The sequence below is a fragment of the Helicoverpa armigera genome, chromosome 23 (assembly GCF_030705265.1).
Source record: "Helicoverpa armigera isolate CAAS_96S chromosome 23, ASM3070526v1, whole genome shotgun sequence".
Taxonomy (NCBI): domain Eukaryota; kingdom Metazoa; phylum Arthropoda; class Insecta; order Lepidoptera; family Noctuidae; genus Helicoverpa; species Helicoverpa armigera.
The window spans coordinates 8,179,587-8,201,984 of NC_087142.1; the positions used below are offsets into that span (position 1 = coordinate 8,179,587).

At 34.3% G+C, this 22,398-nt stretch overlaps 1 protein-coding gene across 1 annotated transcript; it reads left to right on the plus strand.

Moving 5' to 3' along the window:
* Window positions 1–14,057: 14,057 nt before the first annotated feature.
* LOC135118571 (uncharacterized) lies at window positions 14,058–15,501 on the plus strand. Its single transcript, XM_064040949.1, has 4 exons — window positions 14,058–14,234; window positions 14,378–14,455; window positions 14,653–14,806; window positions 15,102–15,501. The coding sequence occupies exons 1-4, from the start codon at window positions 14,058–14,060 to the stop codon at window positions 15,272–15,274; spliced, it is 582 nt and encodes a 193-aa protein (XP_063897019.1). The 3' UTR covers window positions 15,275–15,501.
* Window positions 15,502–22,398: the final 6,897 nt, after the last annotated feature.

A 22,398-nucleotide genomic window follows, 5' to 3' on the forward strand; every position in this document is an offset into this window, starting at 1 on the left:
AACAATTTGCGCGTTTGATTGATGCTCGTTTGGGCATTACGGGACTACATCGAGGTATGAGCTGTTAGGGGGTAACACCGCTTAGGTATTTTGAGCTAGTACGGATAACTTTAAGACAATAAGTAATATGAGCTATCAAGGTTACTGATTGGTTTGAGATATATCCATTTTCACTACATTTAAAAATACCGTACTCTTCTGCTATTCATATGAAACAAAATACAATTAGACGACAAGTTTCCTGCAGTTTCGACGGCGATTTCAATAATGCTTTTTAGCCTGTCCGTCTCTAGAATCAAAATTATCTCAATTTCAAGTTATATCTAAATCTATTCAGTAGTTTTACTACGAAAGCATACCGTACACAAGTAGTTGAATTTCTGTTCTTTAATTTTGCTAGTCAAAATCATTCGTCAATCTCCTCTCCATGATTTCCTACATCCATGTCCACATTGTGGTCTGTCCAAGCCACACAAACACGTGTAACGCTATTTACATCGTACCTTTGTGATTTACATGAATCGTTTGAATGTTAAACGTTTACAGATTGCTTTTAAATTTTATCAGAACTCAATATGCAGTTCAAATTTGCTGAAATACGATAGCGTTTTTTGAGAATGGCTTTTTGGCAATCAAGTTTAACTGCTCGTCGAGTTTTTGCTTTTGTTTGATTGTTAAAATTGGTTGAGGTTTTATTTATCATGAAATATGATAGAGATCCTGATTACATGAGTAAATAATGTATAAAGTGGTGTTTCGTATCGGAGTATGACACAAATGTGAGACAGTTATAAAATTTAATGAAATAATCTGCTGGCATGAGTGTGTGAGGTTTAATTAGTATTAGATTTCTAAAAATTCAAGATAGGCGCCAAAATAGTCCCTTGTGGCATTCCTTGATCAAAAATAATCTAAAACCCGAGCAAAACACCTTACATAGAACAAAATCATTGCAAACTCTCTCACATACAAATCTATAACCCAAAACAGATAACTATAAACACACACACGTACATTTTAAAGCACCTTTCATCTACACGTACGATACTAACTGTCAAAAACACATCTGATAAATCTAAATGGTAAATACTTCAGTGTACTAAAGGTTTTCTGCCATGCCAATATGTTCCTTGTGGTTTTATAGATAAGGTTAGATATGGAGTAGGGGGTAGGTTCATACATCAGCACTATTGCTAAGGATCTCTTGACATACATTGAAAGGAAAAGGGTACGATTGGAGATAGTATTCATGTTTTGCCTTTGACTTGTTCAGTTATTCATAGAATTTTGATGTGGCCGTTTATGATGGTTTTCTATTTGTGGTTTGAATTTTGTTGTGTTGGATATTTTAGTGTTAAATGGATTTTGGGGTAAACCTTAATTTTAAATAGAGCTAATTTTACTAAGAACATTATGTATCATCTCGTAAGAGTTTCTTAAGTCCCTTTAAATCTTGATTATTGTTTTGAAAATATTGTCGTCTTTAACTTGAGTCTCTCACCATGTCAGCATAAGTTAGACATTAAAGTATTGTTTTATCAAGCTTTTAAGATGAGATCGTCTTTATAACAGATTTCCTAACTAGGAGGATGTTTTTAATTCTTATGTTTACATATTTTTCTTCAACACTTACTTTTGCAGCATATCCATATGAACCACTCTTTTGTCCACACATAAAACTACAAAAATGATTGCAGGCTCCTCGTTAAAAGCTAGTGCTACTCAACAGTGTTGCCACAATGACTGCATGTGCATATTTACCATGCCATCGTTATTGCCATCGTCGGCTGGACTAATGGACTCTGAGCACAACATTGTTTTCGTTTTCATCGAAACAAATGGACAAAACTGTTTTCAATGCCGTTTTACTGCCTACCAAATGGAGTTTTTGCGGATGAGTATTGAGTAGTTTCGTTGTGGTAGTATTTTGTTTCGGGACAATGAGGATTTACTTTGAAATTTACGTGTATGTAGAATGAGGTTTTGTCTATACTTACTACCACACTACTGGTTTATTACCTGCTTTAATCATCCGAGTTAACTTTAAAATCCTATCCTTTACCAGGTAATCCTTTATCGACCAAACCGACTGAGATCTGTGGCCACACACATACAACTAATATTTTGTTGTACAACACGGCAAAATGATATGTAATAAGTAGAAACAGACTAACAGAGCAACAATCATGGCCATATCCACAAAAAAACAAAACAAAACAACATAAAGCGCTCACATTATCCATTCAGAACACAAAAAGCAGCATTTATCTCAAAACAAGAGAGCGGAGGAAAAATGCGAGCCATCATAAAACAAAATGGAAGATCAAGTACAGCACTAGCTTAAGAGAATAATTAGCATAGCGAGGAAGCACGTAATCGTTCGAGATATTGTGTAGGAATATTATCTTCATTCTCGTTTTTAGGGTTCTGTACTGAAAGGATAAAACAGGACCTTATTATTACTAAGACTTCGCTGTCCATATGTCAGGCCATTTGTCTGTTACCAGGCTGTATCTCGTTATAGTTAGACGGTTGAAATTTTCAAAGATGATGCTTCTTGCCGTTATAGCAACAAATAATGAAAACAACAATACAATTCATATTTTAGATGATACGGAACCCGTCATACGCGAATCCGATTCGCCGGTTTTTAAAGATGAAAAGTTGAAAGCTTAAGAATAAAAGAAAATGACCTGTATAAAAGAACAGATGCGCATCTGGCAATGTGAAGATTTTTCAGGCATATTTCTCTTATTTGTCTTTAAATCGTGTTGTTGGATCAATCATAAGAAAGTGCCTTCATTTGAGTTGGCGATAAGACTGGTTATAAATAAAATGTTATAATTTACTGATAGTGTGGTCCACTAACTTAATAGTAAGTACAGTTGAAACAATTTACAAAACATAATTTTATGAGCTTTTGATACAAAAAATTCTAAAATCGTGATAATATTGTCGAAATGATGTAGATTCAACTCTTTCACAAAAATGTTTCCCAATAAAGGGGAAACGTGATCTGTTTAGCATTATATGGTTTTAGTACTCCAATTCACTGCTTTTTCGTTTCACAAAAGAGATGGACTGAACCAAACTTAAGGTACTTGTTTGACTGCAGTGTATCTAGACTACAATGTTAAGAGCACATCACACACACACAAGTCAAAGTCAAAGTATTTATTATTTGTAAAACATAGGTAAAAATACACACACACACACACTTTGCGATTAAGCAAACTATTGTCCGACTAAAAGTTTGCGGTCTGCGGGGGGTACTGAATGTTGTATATCGAATCTCTTTTCTAATTTTGCTATCATAGGCTACTTTTATAAATCACGTATATAGATCATGTAAATACTTATTTTATTAAGTCACAATTTAGCTACCTTTCGTCTATAATTACCTTTTTGATATTCTCCATGGATTAAATACTGTTTGGAGACCACAATAGAGCAGTATGTTACGTTGCATTAGGCAAAGACCCTTACAAATCTTTTTCGTCCGCATGTTACCTAAGCTCGCAGCAATAAAAAACTCAGAAAGCAAACACCGACCTAACCTAACGAGGCGAAAGGTTCCGTACATATTTTTTGTTGTATTTTTTCAACCATGAAGCTTCATACGAATATTCTAATTATTTTGCCTTCAGGTCTTTTCGGGATGTTGGCGAAACCCTTTGTTTTTCAAGAGGATTCGTAAATATGAGTAAAAAAATATTACCTACCGTAAATATTCGCTGGTTTCCATATCAGGCTTTGGGCGTATATGGAAATCTTGTTTGGGATTTCGATTTTTTTTTGGTTTGTGTTTGTTAGGTTACCTATAAAGTACAACTGCTTTGTTTTGGGCTAGAAAGTTTTTCGAATAAGTCTGTAACTGACATCTTTGCTTTGTGTAATTCAAAATTGCATATATAAAAATATTAAAATTAATTATGCTCGCGGCATCGTGAAAGGAATCGGAAAGGTGAAGATAGTTATAATGGTGCAATCATATAACATTTTCTTATCTTTACCAAACATTAAAGTAAATTGAATGGCCTAATATAAACTGTACATCAACTACATACATATTTGCAACTCCTAAACCAATTAATATCACATCTCCAAGTTACCCATTTAACAAGCAAAAACACTTAATGACACCACCATACTACCTACTTACAAGAGGAGAGTATGTCAGTAACACACTGACTTAGTACGCACCCCTGCTGTGTAAGGGCGGGATAAGGGCAACTTCAGACCAGTATTTAAATAGAATAGTACCCACTAGTTAAAATGTTAAGCAATGTTGATTGTTCATTGTTATTTTAAACCCCATATTCTTAAAAGGTATATACGTAAAAATGAACACTGAAAATTAGCAGTCAACTTCATCTACTTTTTCCGAAGTTTAGGATGTGAAGTAAATTTTGAATTGTTCAGCTATTTTTGACGCTGACCAAATACTGTTGACTCATATTAACACTACATTAAGGCATACAATTAATTTCTGAGTGATGACAGGCAGCTCTGCATGTCGATTCTATAAAATATCACAACTCACTTCGACATCACTCTCACTTTGACTTCGATCTAAAGGTGGAATTCCGTGGACGCGACAATAGTCAACCTATGAAAATGTATGGCACCGTTGTCGAGGCCCATGACAGTCGCGCGCGGCCGACGAATTTCGTAAGCTGCTCGCGGCATTGTCAAAAATTTAATTCTGGTTTTACTAAAATTCTATAGATGTTATTAAGCGCTAGACCATGTTGAGAAGCGTACGGCCGCGAGCGGCTCACGAAATTCGTCGTCCGCGCGCGACTGTCGCAGCCCTCGGCAGCGGTGCCATACATTTTCATAGGTTGACTTTTGTCGCGCGAGGCTGCGACAATGGACCCACGGAATTCTACCTTAAAGTTTCGTGATTGACATTGTCAAACTACACTAGCGCTACACTATCGAGCGTGTTGACAAGTTGAACTAAATCAAAGTCGAGATTTTGACAGATCTGTCAAAATCTGTCTATCTAAAGGGGAGGTAGGGGAGAGATGGGCAGTTGGGAGACATGATCAAATCAGAATAAAAGGGGGGTCCTTTTATTCTGATTTCTGATCATAGTTTTGTTTTTTTTATTGGGTAGTTTACGTTACCGACTGGTAACGGTGTTCATCCATAGACTATCTGTCATTTCTGTGAGTTGTCAAGAACAAACACTCGTAAAAGTACTTAAATATTTTGTTGCGGTTTCGGATCGTTATAAAGAGAAAACTAATGAAAGGTATGTGTATTTTCTATTATTAATTATTGATTGTCAAAATCTCCAGTTACAATTATAGTAAGTCGATGCAATCCACACCTATTATACCTTTAGAAGAGAGTACTACAGCAATAGTTAATGGGCCCCACGTTTATATTTTAGTCTAATATGACCGGGACCACCTACGTAGGTTGACAGGTAAGTAACTATTTTTTATTTTCTAGTTTTCAGTGCACATAAGATAAAACCGTTTAACTTAAAAGTTTTTTACCGATTTTTTTTTCATAAACTAAGTCAAAAGTGTCCAATGCTCCCTATGGCAGGGAGGCTTGGACATACCATGTAATGTATAATTTGTAAATGTTTGCTCTTCTTCGTCAGTGAAAATTTGTGAGGTTATAAATCTGCGCGAAAAATCCTTTATAGAATCTTGTTTCAGGTACCGTTGCCAACTTGATCTAGAGACTATTATATTTAAAATAGTGTTTAAATAAAGTTCTAAGTGTTTTAAAGTGATTAAGTGCCTACCTTTAACGATGGCTAGAATGTTTTTGCTTAAATCTTTATTAGAAGAAGCTCATGCTTTAGATAATTTAGAAAAGCGTCAACAATCTGCTAGAATTCGTAGTTTATCTTTATTAACTCGCGATGATGACTATGTGAGCATATGTCAAAGGAGCTAATTGACCAACTGGAGTCTGATTTACTGCCCCTGATAAAGCCCACAAAACGTCGAGGCAAAGGACTTACAACTCGTGTAAAAGTAAGTATTGACACAGTTTATAGTTGAAAAATTGTAATCAAGCACACAATAATAAGAAAAACACTTAGTTCTTAATAAGGAGTATTCCCTTTATGTGGTTTCCCCGCCAGCTGATATGTTTTCAAAAGACTCTGTACTTCAGTTATAATATTGGTATTCTCTTAAGCATGAAAATAACCAAATTGGTCTCAATTTTGTTTTCACTAAATCCAGATACAGTAGGTTTCCTTAAGGTTTCCTCAAAATCAGCAAGAAAGGCAAATTGGCGCTGTCAGTATTTTTTTTCGTAGGGTAAGCATAGATTATATTCACAGCACGAATTTAGAGATTTCTGTTTATTTTATACTTAAAAGCTGCCTCAAATTCCTTACAATAACAAATTATAACTAAAACATCATATTTAGCTAAAATTCTGTGTCAAAACTGATAAAATTAAAAACTGATTAATCTCGGTTGACATTTTGTCGAGGGGAAGTCACTAGCACAGCATTGGTCGATGTCGAGCTCACTTCACTTCGCAAGTGATTAGGTGATGTTTACAGAATGCAAAATCAAGGTCGTTCTGAATCGAATGCGAAGTGAGAGTGAATAGCGAAGTGAAATGCGAGTTGTTGTTCGAATTTTATAGAATCGACGTGCAGGCAGGCCTTGGCCCTGTTGGGCCCCGCTGGGGTTGCTGACAGTATTCTACTTGTGTAGCCCTTTCATTTGATACCCATATTGAGGGGGCTGTGCCATTTTGTGCCGGCGGCCATATTGGATTTAATTAAAGGTGTATACAAAATTTCAGACCAATCGGTTGACAGGAAGAGGGTGAAATTTGAATTACTAAATTTGATCCAAGAATAAATAATAAAACAAACGGGGTGAGCTAAATAAAACCGTTTAAATATCTCGTAATGTTGAAACTGAGTGTAATTTTTAGGAAAGCTCTTTCATTATATCTAGCCGAATATAAGAAATGGCAATAAAAGTTGATAATGATCTGTAAAATCTGATTTTTTATGCAATAAATTGTGAAAAAGTGCCCATCCCTCCCCTACCTCCCCTAAAGTATGAAATGACATTACGAATCGAAGTGAAATGCGAGTTGTTGATCGAGTTTTATAGAATCGCAGTACTGGTCATCTTTATGTCTATCTTTATATCTATCTTTTCTAACGTTTCTAGTAGAAGGTGTTTGGCAAAAGTAACACTTGTATAATACGCTTGTCTGAAACTACTCTAAGCATAGAAACAGGTGCATTGAACCGGGGGAACCCGCCAATTATTCATCGCCATGCCTTCACAGAAAGAATCCTTGGAACCACCCTTAAGAAGGGTTACGCTAGATCTTTTATGTGTCAGATATAATTTCTACTTTGTGAGGTTTTCAATGTGGTTCCTTTTTTATTGTTTTGTGATCCGTTTTGAATCGTATAGAACGCAAATGGATTTTATTTAGTTTTGGACATGATTGCAGCATATGCATTATTGATCAAATATGCGTGCATTTTTAAAATTTTTGACGACTGCGCATAATAAAAATATAAGTAACTTGCTTCGATAGAGTATAATAATGTTAGGCAGTCGTCAAATAAATTCAGCGTTTAAACTGCAGTCCTGCATAAGTTAACTACTCGTAATAGCTCGATTTGGGTCTAGCCGACTGTGTGTGAAAGGAGCCTCGACAGCACTATTGCTTCTTTTATAAAATAAAATATAAACTGATAAATTAGTAACTACAATATTTCTTCATAACTATTCTACTAAACATAACTCCCATACCTCCACCACTCCAGGGGCCCGATTCTCCTAATTTTACTTAAGCGCCATTCGATTGACGTTCGACTCGATTCGACTGAGATCCAATCCCGACTCGATTACGATTGAAGCGTATGTGGCATTCCGCTATTTTTTCTTTGAAATAAACGTTTTTATCCTTTTCTGTCACTCAATAATGAATCATTTTGTCTGGAAATGATTTACGATTGCAAAATGATTGTACAGCAAACTACCGTATAGACCAAAATCATCAAAATAGCAGACCAATCGCACACCAATCAAATGTCAATCGAATACGATTGGTCTTTTATTAGTAGCAGAATGCCCGATATGGTTAAAACTCCTATTTCGATCATATTGCGATTCGATTTCTATTCGATTTTGACATTATTAACTTAGGAGAATCGGGGCCCTGGACGATGACATAATTATCCCGTGTACGTGTCGCCACCGTCCCGTCCAGTATAATGGACACACGTCTCATATAGATGGCTTCTCTTGCATTTGCATAGAATATTTAAAGTTTTATTGTTGACGTTCCTGTCTGGATTGTTATTAGTTATTTTAGATAACGGTTTTGGTTATACTGGTTTATTTTGTTATCATGAGGTGGAGCTAAGATTTGTAATAAATGCAAACTTTTAGTCAGCCGATAAATTAAATCAGTATAAAGATGAATACCTAGTGATTGAAAACTTTGATTAGAATCAAGATTTATTTTAATTTCGGTTTAATTTGCAGTGTGGGATTCTCATAGGATTTACTATACAGTACCTACTACTAAAGATTACAAAAAGTAATCTAGATACCAAGAACAGTTAGAATGTTTTTTTTTTTCGTTTGGTTAAAGGCATCGAAGCGAACATTTTTGAAAAATTGTTTCGCTGTTGGAAAGCTACACTCGTCTCAAATAACATACGCTATTTTTTTCCCAATACGGACAGCGGTTCCCAGAAGACGTGAGTAAAACCGAGGGCAAACGGCAAGTCAGTCATTATAAACACCGACATAGCTACACCTACGTATAAGCAAATGCTATTAGATAACATTTTGAATAATGAGGTACACACCGGACATTAACATGCTAGTGAGGCGTGTCAGATCAAATCATCAGCAGATCGCCGATGTCAACAGATTAGTTTGTGTTTGTTCAAATTCTGGAGCTTGGTACAAGTTACGAGCGATCGCAGTCTGGTAAACGAATGTTGACTTTATGTCGGAGGTAATAAAGTGGTGTTTGAAAAAAGTTACGTTATGGGAAGCGCGATTGGCATTTTATAGATTTATTTATTAAATTTACCCATTCTTCATTGGACTTTTATTCTACTGATATTATACATTCGGTCAGTCAGTTACGAACGAGTATTTTTTTAAATAAGTATATTTTATTTATTTACACCCGATGAACAGAAATTAAAACAAGGCATTTTCAACCAGTCAACCATCGGGTTAAAGGGAGATTCATTGGGCCTTACTCTTAATTATATTATTGGTTATTTTATTACAGGAATTTCAGATCACAGACTTATCAATTAAGGAATATCAGTATAATATAGGTCAGGCCTGCAGGTATGTACCGTAAGTTACACCAAACTTATTACCACAGTATTTGTGCCACAGCTAAATAATTATTATGTAAACGTAGTCTAATTAGACAGCTGGCTAATGAAGATCTCACTGATTAGTGCGTATTAATATCAAGGGCGACACCCAAGTATTTGCTAATTAAGTGTTTCAGGCATTCCTCGTGAATTTGGCTTCATTTTGTTAGGGCCTAATGATGATACACCGCGCGGTTTTTTTGCAATTTTGTAACACACACTATAATATTTTGATGGTGAACAATCAAGTAGCTAAAAATGTACTGCGATTTGATGCAAATGAAACGTAATGCAGTGCGGTATATTTTCGTGAGATTTAAAATCGCATTGTAAAAAAAAAAGGACAGGGCCCTAAACGGCACTATTTTCAGATGCTTTTTCTCCTACTTATAGGTGTCAAAGATATAAGAGAATTATTGTTCGCTGTACCTTTGTTTGAAGTATCGGTGTATGATTTAAACTACAGCTTTGAAAAATATAGCTCACTCACGGAGTACCTAACATAGCTGTTTTTCATCCGGTTGCTCATAATAGTTTGTGAAACCGCCAGTAATATTAAAAGCACTTATACATACAATACAAATTACTTAACTAAAACCCTTTCTATTAACACTATCAACACTTAAACAGATGCATAGACAAACTCCTTTCAGGAACATCTTAGCACTCAACCAATAACGTACAGAGCTGAACCAGGCATTACCGCCAAGTTCTCAAGTCGCACGAAGTCGCACGATATCGCACAAACTCGTACGTATTCGCAATTTGCACAAATTACCGTCCTGAACGAATTGAGAACTTCTGATAGTGTTAGCTCTGAAACTCCCTAATGTCGTTTGCGAAACCGCGTTTTAATGTTCAGTTTTGTTTATATCTAGTGTTATGTTAGGGGAGTACCCGAATGCTTTAGACTTCTAGTCGGCATATAGTTTGTAAATAAGAAAGAAAAATCCTTATTCCAATCAAGGATTCCAGTCGGCCTGATATCGGTTAAATACCTACCTGATTTTTATAATTTGCGCAAATTTATCTACATACAGATTTTAAAAAAATATCTTATATCGTTAGGTATTTTAGATACATAATAGGTACCTCATATAGAAATTACATACCATACCTCAGTTACAATATGAGATTTTTATCAGTTATGGTATATAGGTAGGTAAGGTATACTTTCAATCTATAATTAGATCCAATATGTACTCAAAAAGTGTATTTTAAAGTAACGATCAATAAATTATAAAATACTACAGCCAAAACAGTGTTAGCCTCGAACCTTCCTACCGTACGAACGTATCTTCTAACTAAAACCATGGAAATTAAATCGTCCAGTTTTTTCAAATCGTTTCAAAAATGTATGGGCCCTTTATATTTCTATAAAGTGCTCATTTTACTTCAAGTGTTGCTCGGCCGATATTTCAGTCTCAGCAAATCTAAGCTGACTCGTTTCTTTACAAAATTGTACTGCGTTTTTATGTATATTCACATGATTTACAAATGGAATGATGTTGTATTGGTTTCTCATAAATTTGTCCTACCACCCTTCATCATGTCTGAATACACGGGCTACTTCGTAATTTCGATAATACTATCAGAAGATTACTTCTTTAATTTTTGCGACAATCTTCTTACCAATGACAGAGTGATGGGTTTTAAGAATATACCTCATGTTCCACCAAATGTAATTGGATTTATGCTTATAACTGTGATTTCGAGAGTAGCCTTTGTTCTAACACGACATTTTACAGTTTCGTTACCTTCAGTCCATTTAATTTATGTGACGGTACTGTTAATAAGTTTAGACTTGAGTCACATTTACACATGTGTAATTTTCTGCATGATCCAACTCCGAATGAAAGTCTTAAGGTGTTTTTTGGAAAACAATCATATTCCTATAAATATTGTCAGTGGAAATGAAGTGGAGATGAGTATCAAAAATGTACGGAAAAGTCTGTGTTATTATAACAATTTACTTGATTCAATGGCGGCTATTGATAAGCACACGCAATGTATGGTAAGTAAGCTGTAAGTTTCTTTCTTAGAAAATGCTTGGAATTTTAAAGCATTACTTAGCTGTTGAGTTTCAAGGCGTAATGCCTATATTCTCGTACGACTATATTCTTTCACACGCTCTAGAATATCTGAGCCATCATTCATCACCATCACCAGCCTTTTTATCGTCCTACAGCTTGTCACAGGCCTGGTAGTGATTTCAAACATTAGTCCAGGTTACCTCGAGATGTTTTCCTTCATCTTTTATCAGTCATTGGTCTTTATTGGTACAAAATTCTATTTAACGCTTCAGTCATATTGGCTCAATTGAGTCACTTTCTCATTTGTAATATGAGACAAGGTTCTAGAAATTATTGCAATCAAACTCAACAATAATTTACAGATGGAGTTCTTTTTCATTTAAAACTTTTTGTTTCAGTTGCTTATCAAGTTTCTTTCGAACTTTCCAGTATTATTACTTTTGGTGTACAGGACGGCCATAATCGTTTTAGAACTAGTAAGTCATAAGTGTATAAATTCTTGCGAAAACCTTTGATTTCCTTCTTTGACCAGTTTACTTCTTTACGTTGTAGCAGTTTGAGACCATTCCTACTCCAATTTTAATTACTGCCGCTGAATGTGTTCTGGTAGTAGCATTACTGTCTTACCCAGCGATAATTGTAGAAAAAACTACATCTGAAGTGGATAGAATTAAGGAAACGCTTATAACACAACTTGTTAGATGTTCAGGTAAATATTATTTTTGCAGAGTGTCTTTTGGTTACTTAATCAACTAAACTTTTGGATCATTGGACCTGTAACTGCATAGCTTCTGACAGGCAGTTTCACCTGTGTACCTTGGGAACTAGTTCGCGTGCCCCGATAATCAAATAAGATCGATTTTTCAAATCGGATCTGTGGTTACTTACTTAGCTTAGCGCGTTCAAGGAAACACACTTTAGCTTCAGTTAATTTAAAATCAGAATATTAGTATCAGACTGGATGATGATATATAGTAGTATATTATGCTTGTTTTGTGTATGCTTTGAGAATTATAAATGAAAAAGGTATCATGTTTCCCAGACGAGTGTCTCCGGTTCGAGCTGCAGACGACGCTGCAGTACGTGCGCCTGCGTCCGTTCCGATACAAGATTTGTCGCGCGGTACCACATGATATCAACCTGTTGTTCAAAATTATATCCCTCTGCATTACATACGTCATTGTAGCTTTGCAGTTAACGCATTTCAGTATTTAACTCTTAGTCATGAACTTTTTTCGGCCGATAGTTGGTTTGGCCTCAGTCAATCAGTATGAAGATAAATGGTCGCACACACATTTCAAAGATCTGTGGCCTTACTACAAAAACTTTAACCACTGTTTTACACTTGTCTAAAAAAAATGTGGCTCCAAAATGAACCATATGTCATAATTTGACATTTTTTTAGACAAGTCTTAAACTGACATTAAAAAGGTTTTTGTGGTAAGACGGTTTATATTTAGCCGGCGTTAGACAGACCGAAAATTTTTATTGGAATAAAGATTTTCTTGTTGTTGTTTAAAATTGGCAACCATTGGGTCAACTGTCGGCCGATTGTTTAGTCTGCAGTGTATTCTTAATGTTCTTAGGTTTTAAAATTGATGTCGTTTCTTGGTTTTTGTGTTTTAATGTTAGCTTATATTTATATAGGTATGTATTAACTTCATGTTGTCGTTCTTGAGTAAAACCCGCGGTGGGTGCCAAATTTTACACTTGGCGCCCAACATGGGACCAGCTACTGATGAAAGTGAATTACTTAGTTTTAATATTTTAACATATCAATGTTAAACAAGTACCTAATTATGCAACTCTATTCTACTTATCACTTAAAAATTATGTATATGTGTATCGAAGTACGATACACTTGTTATATGTTTTTGCATAATTATTGTATTGTGATTGTGATAGACCTTGAAAACCTTTATAGTTTTATCCGCCACATCAGTGAAATTTCCACGTGGAAAATGTACAGGAATAATTACTATCAAAACATTTTTGGACAAACGATTGAAATGATAACGTTGTTAATTACATCAAATAGAAGAGTGTATTTTTACTCTCACTTATTTATACAGTTGTACCATACTGTACGATCTACGAATTCAGTGCTGTCGTGTACCTTTTCAATAATCACAAAGTAAAAAACAAAATGGGAAAGATTTTAAATCGTTCCAAAAGTAATCGGATCCTTTAGTTCATTAAAACTCATAATTTTACTTCAAGTATTATGCGGTCGCTATTTTACCATCACCAATTCAAAGTTGCTCCGTCGTCTAACAAAATTATATTGCATGTTTCTTTCCCCCATAATACTCTATAATTGTTATAAGTTTTTTCTTGTTTCGTATGGTTTGCGCTTACCTCCATTTTACATGATTGAATACACCGGCTTCGTTGTAACGTCCTTAATTTTTTCCGACGAATTCTTCTCAATTTTTTGCAATAATCTCAAAACCAATGACCGAATAATGGGGTTTAAGAACATAGCTGATATCCCACGTCATTTATCAGTCATTTTCTCTTTAAATATCATTATAGAGATATGTTTGGGTGTTTTGAGGTATTTCAATATAACAATAAGTTTACTTCATCTATGCTGCATGACAGTTTTGGTAATAAGCATCGATTTGAGTCATATGTACATTGTCACATTTTTTGTCATGATTGAGCGTCGCATGCAGTGCTTGCGTTTATTTTTGGAAAGGAATCATGTTCCGATAAATATTGTCGGTAGAAATGAAATAGCATTGAGTATCAAAAATGTGAGAAAAAGTTTGTTTTATTATAACAACCTGCTGGATGAGTTTACGACAGTTGATAAACACCTTCAATATTTGGTGAGTACCTTAGTTGTATTATACAATAAATGTCTTTAAATATTTTGTTTCCGTTTTATTGTACTAAAATTACATTTTATAGTGAATAAACAAAAATAAAAAAATAAGTAAATTTAGGGCTTTTAATGACTTTTTTGTTCCAGTTAATGATCCAGTACCTTGGCAACTTCCCCAAACTATTAGTTGTAATATATGCATTATCTTCGCTTGTTTTTGAAGGAGTAAGTTTGAAGCTTTAAATGATTTCTATTACCATATTTCTTTAACTATTGAAATTAGAAAAGGATCGGACTTAGACTTTCAAAATAATTGGGTTTTACAGTTTTTTTTAATTTAGATTTCCTAACGATCTTTTTCTTCAATTTACTGCACTCTTTTAGTTTAATTATTTCTCTTCAAATACCTTACATTATTACAGACCCCGGTGCGCCCTCCACTGATTTTCATAGCTGTATCTGAGGCGATTTTAACAGTATTAACATTGGCTTCTGCGGCATTAGTCGTAGAAGGAATCATATGGCAAGTGGACAAAATAAAAGAAATTCTAACTGCACAGCTAATGAGATGTTCAGGTAAATTTAAGATTTTAATTGGTGATTTTAAGACCTCAAAGTTGTAAACAGTTGCTTTAAGAAAAAAATTGACGTTTCTGTTGTCAGTGCACTTAGGCTTAGTGTAAACTTCGTCTTCCCAGTAAAAACACACAGCAAGTGTTGAAAAGTGAGCGTTTTTGGGGATATCTTATGTAATTCTGACCTACTTTGACTAAATGATTTTTGATTTTAATGACGTCCAAACCAGGCGTATTATTCTGTTTTGCCTTCTTAATGAATGTGTTTATTGTTTTCTTCATGAAATCTTTCGCAGACGAGTCGCTCCGGTTCGAGCTGCAGACGGCGCTGCAGTACGTGCGCCTGCGTCCGTTCCGATACACGCTCTGCCGCGCGATACCACTTGATGTCAACATGCTCTTCACCATCATATCTTTATGCATCACTTATGTCATTGTGGGTTTGCAGCTAACGCATTTCAGTCAGTAAGGGTAATAGAGAAATTTCAAAATTTTATTGTCCAGATAATAGATTTTAGTTCCACGATTTTATCAGTGCAGTAGTTGTTAATATTTATCTAGTTTCCAGATTGTAGTATTTTAGCTTCTATATTAGCATCTATTTTAATTATATTATTATGATCAACTCACATTGGTATTAGAATAATTTAATAGCTTTTGGTGTTCGGCTAAAAAGCGAAATGTAGTGTAACCATTTAAACGATTTGTAAAATAATAGTTTTTTTTGTGATTTGTGTCGATGTTTATAATTTAATATTGTGCACTTAAATATAATATTCTCAACCCAAAAGGGCTGTCAGTGTTTGGTTTGAATCAATGTGATTATTATTTATATAAAAAATCGGTCCCGCTGGGCGCCAAAATATTTTCTTGGCGCCCCAACTGGGACCGGACAAAAACTTTATGAGTGTATTTAACGTAAAACACGTTGTGTTTTAAGTATTGCTGTGTTACAAATTGTATTTTTTCTTGTAGCACATTGATCGTAAATATGACTTAAAACGTGTACGTTTAAAAATAGTCATATTTAATAAGTGACTGTCTTTTAGTCATTAAAATGTATTGAAAAATGGTTTTTGCACTTTTATTTAAATACTTCCTTAAGATAAAAAAGATGAGCATCATGTACATAAAAAAAAGCTTGTGACTTCTGACACACGAAACACGAAAGACTAACACATTCACTACATCCCATAGATACCTAGATAATAGATGTTACAAAGCTAATGAAGTGACTATCATAAATCATAATGGCGGCCATATATTAGCACGCCGGTGTATTGACAGCAAGCCAAATACATTTATCATTGGACACAAGTCATGCATAACTATTGTATCAACTGTAGTACATACAAACATAACATACAAACTATGTATGTATGTATGTCTATGAAGTTAGTTTAATGCTTAAACGCAACAGTGAGGCTTTTTTATACTAATCTAATAAATAGGAAACATTTGTTTGTTTGTAGCCTTAAGGCTCCAGAAGCACTAATCGGATTTGAAAAATTATTTCGCTGTTGGAAAGCTACACTCTTCCCGAGTAACATAAGCTATATTTTATCTGGGTACAGGCAGTAGTACTTGCGGGATATCGGATAGTTGAAAAAAATGTAATCGATTTGACTTTCATTTGTTTTTACAATAAAATGTTCTTTGATTTATTCCGTTACTACATTGTCTAATGACTTATCAGTAGCTGGTAAATTAGATTTTTAAATACAAACAATAAAGGATATTTGCTGGTGTCTGTTTCATAATAATACATATATCAGCGCAGTAATTACTTAATAACACAAACAGTTGTCATTCGCGTTGCTTGTCGATATTTCATGTCGACATAATCTCTTTATTAATATCGACTGCATCGAAATGTTACCTACCTAAGTAGACTTTTAAATTATCAGAGGCGGCAGAATTTTGCGCACCTTTGTGAATTTTTACAAGTACAATACAAACAACTATTTTACCTTTGCCTGGTAATGAAATGTATGTCAATAGAGAGGAAATATTGTTTTGTGTTTGTATCAAATAGACTACTACTGAAACGATCTGAATAAATCTCTATTTTCTACCAAGCTTCGCTATCTGCGCTGAACCTAGGCTATATGTATTATTATATATATCCGGGGCGTGAATATTACCTAGTAATAATTGCCACAGATTGGTAGTTAGAATATAACTTATTTGTATGTAATGCCATAGAAATAGTACTTAGAATATAATATTATTTTTAAGTAATGTCTGCTCTACTCCATTGTTAAGTCTACAGAATCAGCGTGCGGTCTTGTCTAGTGGAATTATTGGCAATTGATTTATTTACCGGCGCGTACGTTCCGAGGTAGGATTCAAAGTTGACTAATATCATATTAATGTGGGTTTGTCTCGACGTTCTGCAATACACCACAATTTCACGTACCAAGCCACAAATACATTCACAAATATAGAGGTTCATGATATGCTGAGTACCTACAGTAAGTTGTAGGTATGGAGTATGTGCATAGCATACTAACACGGATCTTGACGTATTAACTTGCTGGCGTTTAAGTTTAGAAATAATACAAGTAATATTATATTATTCTACAAACACACACATATGCCCAGGTTTGTTATACAGAAGAAAGTTAATAAGACAATAAAATGAGTAGCTCGTCTAGATCTTAGGGTTTGAATCCCCTTATAAACCCACCTGTATTTATCTACAAATAAACACAGCGCAAACAAAACACAACTTTATTTTAATAAAAAGAAAAACCTACATTTCAAATCAAAACTAATTTAGGATTTTATAAACGCAGTCCAATAAGTGCCACCAGAGCAGATGAAACTTCGGCCATCGATCAAAGTCAAGTCGGTCCCAAAGGCCAAACCGCGCGGTCCTCAAGTTAAATTGTTACCACACTGTCGTTTCATGAATTAATTTAATTTCGTTGGACTTGCTTGAGAGATTATAAATTCGGTTTTATAAGGTGGTTAGTATTTTTGCAAACCTAGTAATAGTAAAGTGAGGTTGTTTTTTTTTCTGAAGAAAATGAATTGAATATCAGATGATACACATTGAAGGAAAACGCACGAGACATGCAAAAATAATACCTACAAATTTTAACGAGTTAACGAGTCTATCATGAGCCTTTTTATCGTCCCACTGCTGGGCACAGGCTACCTCTCACACAGAGAAAGATCGAGCGTTAATCACCAAGTTTGCTCAATTGCGCGTTGGTAAAGCGTATTATTTTAACATAATTGAAAAGTTTTTTTTTTTAATAATAAATATTAAAAAAAAAACTTTTCAATCAAAAATTGTATCTGATTCAAAGTCAGCCAATTTCTTAATCAGTTATATCTACAAAATTCAACCCGATGAAGCCAGATGTAAAACAGAGTAGACGAAGGGTTAAAATTAGCCCTTCAAATAATAAAAAACGCAAGGGGCGCAAAGATAATCCTTCTAAACACTTCTTAAGATTTTATGTCTCCTTCACTGTTAAACTTAAAGATTTTGCACATAAAAAGCGACGCCATCATAGAATCTGAAAGTATACAAAGATCTAAAATATATATTTTGTATTTTCATTAATGAATTGGTCTATATAAAATCGATCACGACATTTTTTATGGTAAAGACGTATAGGCTGAAACTGGCGTCATTCAAAAGCCAAAAAACATTAAAAGTAAAAGAAAACAATTATATGGCTGAAAGAATGTTACTCGTGAGATGACGCAAGACAAACTTCAGAAAAACACAAATCTATTACGTAGGTATATCATCGTCATCATAATGTTCCTGCCTTTATCCCAATTTTATGTCTAATACTATTGTTTGTCTTGCGTCATCTCACGAGTAACATTCTTTCAGCCATATAATTGTTTTCTTTTACACAAATCATCTATCATTTATTTTGTCTTCCTCTTTCTCAACATCCAACCACGTTATTTCTCAAAAAAATCCTTACAATAGTACGTCTCGTATCCATAGCTTAGCTTGACGGTAGTGCACCACCCCTATGCCGGTTCAATTTTAATATCGCCGTAAAAACGGGATTATATTCATAACAGATAAAATATTTTAACTGCCTTTTTGAGTTTTATTTGTTTATGTAATCCCAGTTATGGTTCTTAGGCAATTTTATTGCGTGCGCTATGTTTAAGTGGCCATTTTCTTTAATCGCTTGAGCTAGTTTATTTTCATCGTTAGGTGAGTATTCCAATATAATTGCAGAAATTAGGTATCTATGTGAAAAATATTCCAAGACCAGAAGATGTAAAAATAAAGAAATTATCCAATATTATAATTTGAGAAATTAAATACTTGAATGACTTTGTAGGGGATAATCTTTGGATACACCGAATCGACTTTCAAAATTATTTTCATATTCATTCAAGCTTACATATTAGTTAGGGACATATTATGGACCCTGTTAGGCACAACAAAAAGGCATTACTAAGTTTAATTACATGATTAGGTAAATACAATAGTAGATATGACATTATTCGATGTTAGGACGAATAGAACGCTCTTTTTGAGTTTCACATGTTTTATTTGAGTACTGAAAGTAGATCCCCAGGGAAGGGAAAACTGAAGTCTTTTATACACAAAAAACATTATAACACCAAAATTCGAAATAAAATATATTTCACAAAACGTTATTAGGAAAAAAATCTCATTAAAATTTTCACATCCTGCCCTGACATGACGTCACGGCTGTAATCTTACCCTGATTGATGACATCCTACTGTATACTACCAATGAGATTACACCACCAATATTCGAAGATCTCACTTATAGAACATAGACCTAAGCCTTGAGGGTCTTCTTAACTTGGGCGATTTAGCTCGAAAGCTCACATCCAGATAACACTGAGCTCTGATGTAGAACATTTTTGAAGGTGTCATGGGTCTATCAAAATTTGTTTATTGTATTGTTTGGGATGTTTTGTATGAATAATTCATATAATATCGTGTAGATATGCTCAGCTTGATGAGGTGTCACATTATTCACAATTTGCGACTGATACCTTAATACGTTTTGTGATTATGTATTGTATGTAATTTTCGGATAAATCATGTTGTCATCGATATACGCATATAAGTCTACCCAATGAGGTAACGCGGTGTTGCTATAAATCTTATGGGATTTAAGTTTTTTTAAATTAATTTAAAGTCAGGATTTGATTTAGTAAAAGATTATTGTTGCAACTACTTATGGTTTTACTATTTTTAGTTTCATAAGTATTTGGTGAAAACCTTACAACCAATCCACTTTTTGCATCCTTTCATGTTAAAGTAAGAAAATACACCAGGAATGCAGAAATACAGTGGCTCGAGAAGATAAAGCCACTAATCCTCCAGCCACTTTAAATTTAGTACTAGACCGGTATATTTACCTGGTACACAAAGAATCAACAAGTCAAATCTGAGCTAGAATAATAAAAACTATGCTAAAACCAGTTTTACGACGGGAGTCGTCTCCACAGTGCGTTTGTGCAGTCCACAGGGATAACTTTATTCTTATCTGTGATGCAAAACCGGGATTCGCTAAAAAATGAATAGGTATATGCTTTGCTATTTGATTATTTTTTGTTCTTACTTGAAACTACTTCACTTAAGTCGAAATTTTTTAAGCGTTTCATTTTAAGCTATTTTCATATAACTTGTCATATCAGTTGGTTTTAAATCTTTTAATTAATTGATAGCTTATTTTCTCATCAGTCTTTCTTCATTCACCGTTTTCCGAAACTACATTGTCCTTGAGTGATATGGGCATATGGAATATTTCTAAATATTTCATTCGGGTACGAGAAGAAGATCCCTGGGATGCAGATGAAAAAGAAAAATGCTTTTTAAAATCTTATTATTGACTACCCCAGAATAATAATTTTCTTATAAGGTTTTATCTTCCGAATCCAGTATGCTTGCATTCTCACATCCTGGACGATTGTAGTAATAAATTATGTATTCGTGTTATAAAACCATCCGCGCCAATGGCTGAGATTTCACTGATCCAGCTTGTTTTAATGGCGTACTACGGAAACCTAGGTTAGAGGTGATATAGTGCTCTTGAAAAGTAAAGAGCTTGTTGGGTGACATTTATTTTCGTTCCCTGGCCTTTGCTCAGTAGATGGGAGAATATAGTGGGATGGTAACAAGCTCTATGAGAACTAAAGGCAATATTTGTGAAACATATCTTTTGGCTTGTTACTTATGTGCAGCAAACGTAATATGATAATAGTAAGAAGAATGAAAATAGTATTGAGACAAACGTTGCCATAAATACTAATTCGCTATATCGGTTTTTTGTTTGAATATTTTTTACATTACTCCTATCTCTAAATTCAAAGGTGGGACTAAAAAAAAATTTAAAAAATTAAATTCCAGTTTGTACGACGAGTTCGAGTTTTTTTATTATTTTGCTGTTCATTCCTTGAACCCGTATGTAAGTAATGTCACTATGCATGCGCTCGCCTCAGAATTATTCATGAACACTTCAGGACTTCGAAAATTTGATTTGAGTGTTGTAGATAGAATGGACATCTTATTTTCATATGCTTCATAAATTAGCCTTTCTAACTTTGAGCATAAAACATAGATGTACGTACATATATTGATAAATCACTTCTTCAGTAAAACGAATTTGCCTGTGCCAAGCAATGGGATGAAATAAAATGCTGCTGACGACGATGATCATGAACTAATTAATAATACAGGTAATGTTGTGTATTAGCAGTTTGAGATCCTGTCTATAGTAATGAACTAAGGACTCATTAAAACTATAATGACAACGATGATGAATCATTTTAGTGTCGAAAGGACCTAAAATTGAACATTTTATTAAACATGATAAAACTTGCAAAATATGCGATAAGCAAACAAGTTATATATCAAAATGAAAGCTTAGTTCTCCATTATTTATGAGATCATAGAAGTAGTAAAATCTAACTTTCTGTTACATTAGCTCAGCTTCGCAACCTCGGCCTTGCCCTTCAGAAGTTCTATGTCAAGGAGAAATGCATCCACGAGCCACGTGTAACTTGTTCTACAATGTTATTGCGTATCATTTTAAACATTTTACAGTACTTTTGTGAATTGATGTATGAAAATTTTCTTACTGTTGACTTTTGTATTTGGAGTAAAAAATATTGGTTGGTTAGGAGCTCGGTTAGGAGCCATCTGATAATGTCATCGTTATGTTTTAGGGTCAAAATAAAGTAAGCATGGAAGTAAAATCAACAACAAGGTTTCCACCATGACTCATGGCAGGATGCCTTAACGAATGATATAAAACAAATCAGTAAGTCGACAAAAAGTGATAGGTAGTGGTAAAATTTTAATATTTATTACAATAAACGGATAACATAACACGGTGCAATTAAATGTTTTTGATAACGTTAAACCCCACACATATATAGAATTATTTCATTAATTAGGCTTTTGATTTTGTTTTTAAAACAATAAAATATTTAGTAGACGCTGCTGAAGTGAATGAACTGCATGATGACAATGACGTAGGTGACACAGAAACTGATTATAGTATTCGGCATGTTGATATCGACGGGCACGGCTCTGCAGATCACGAACTTGAACGGCCGAATGTGG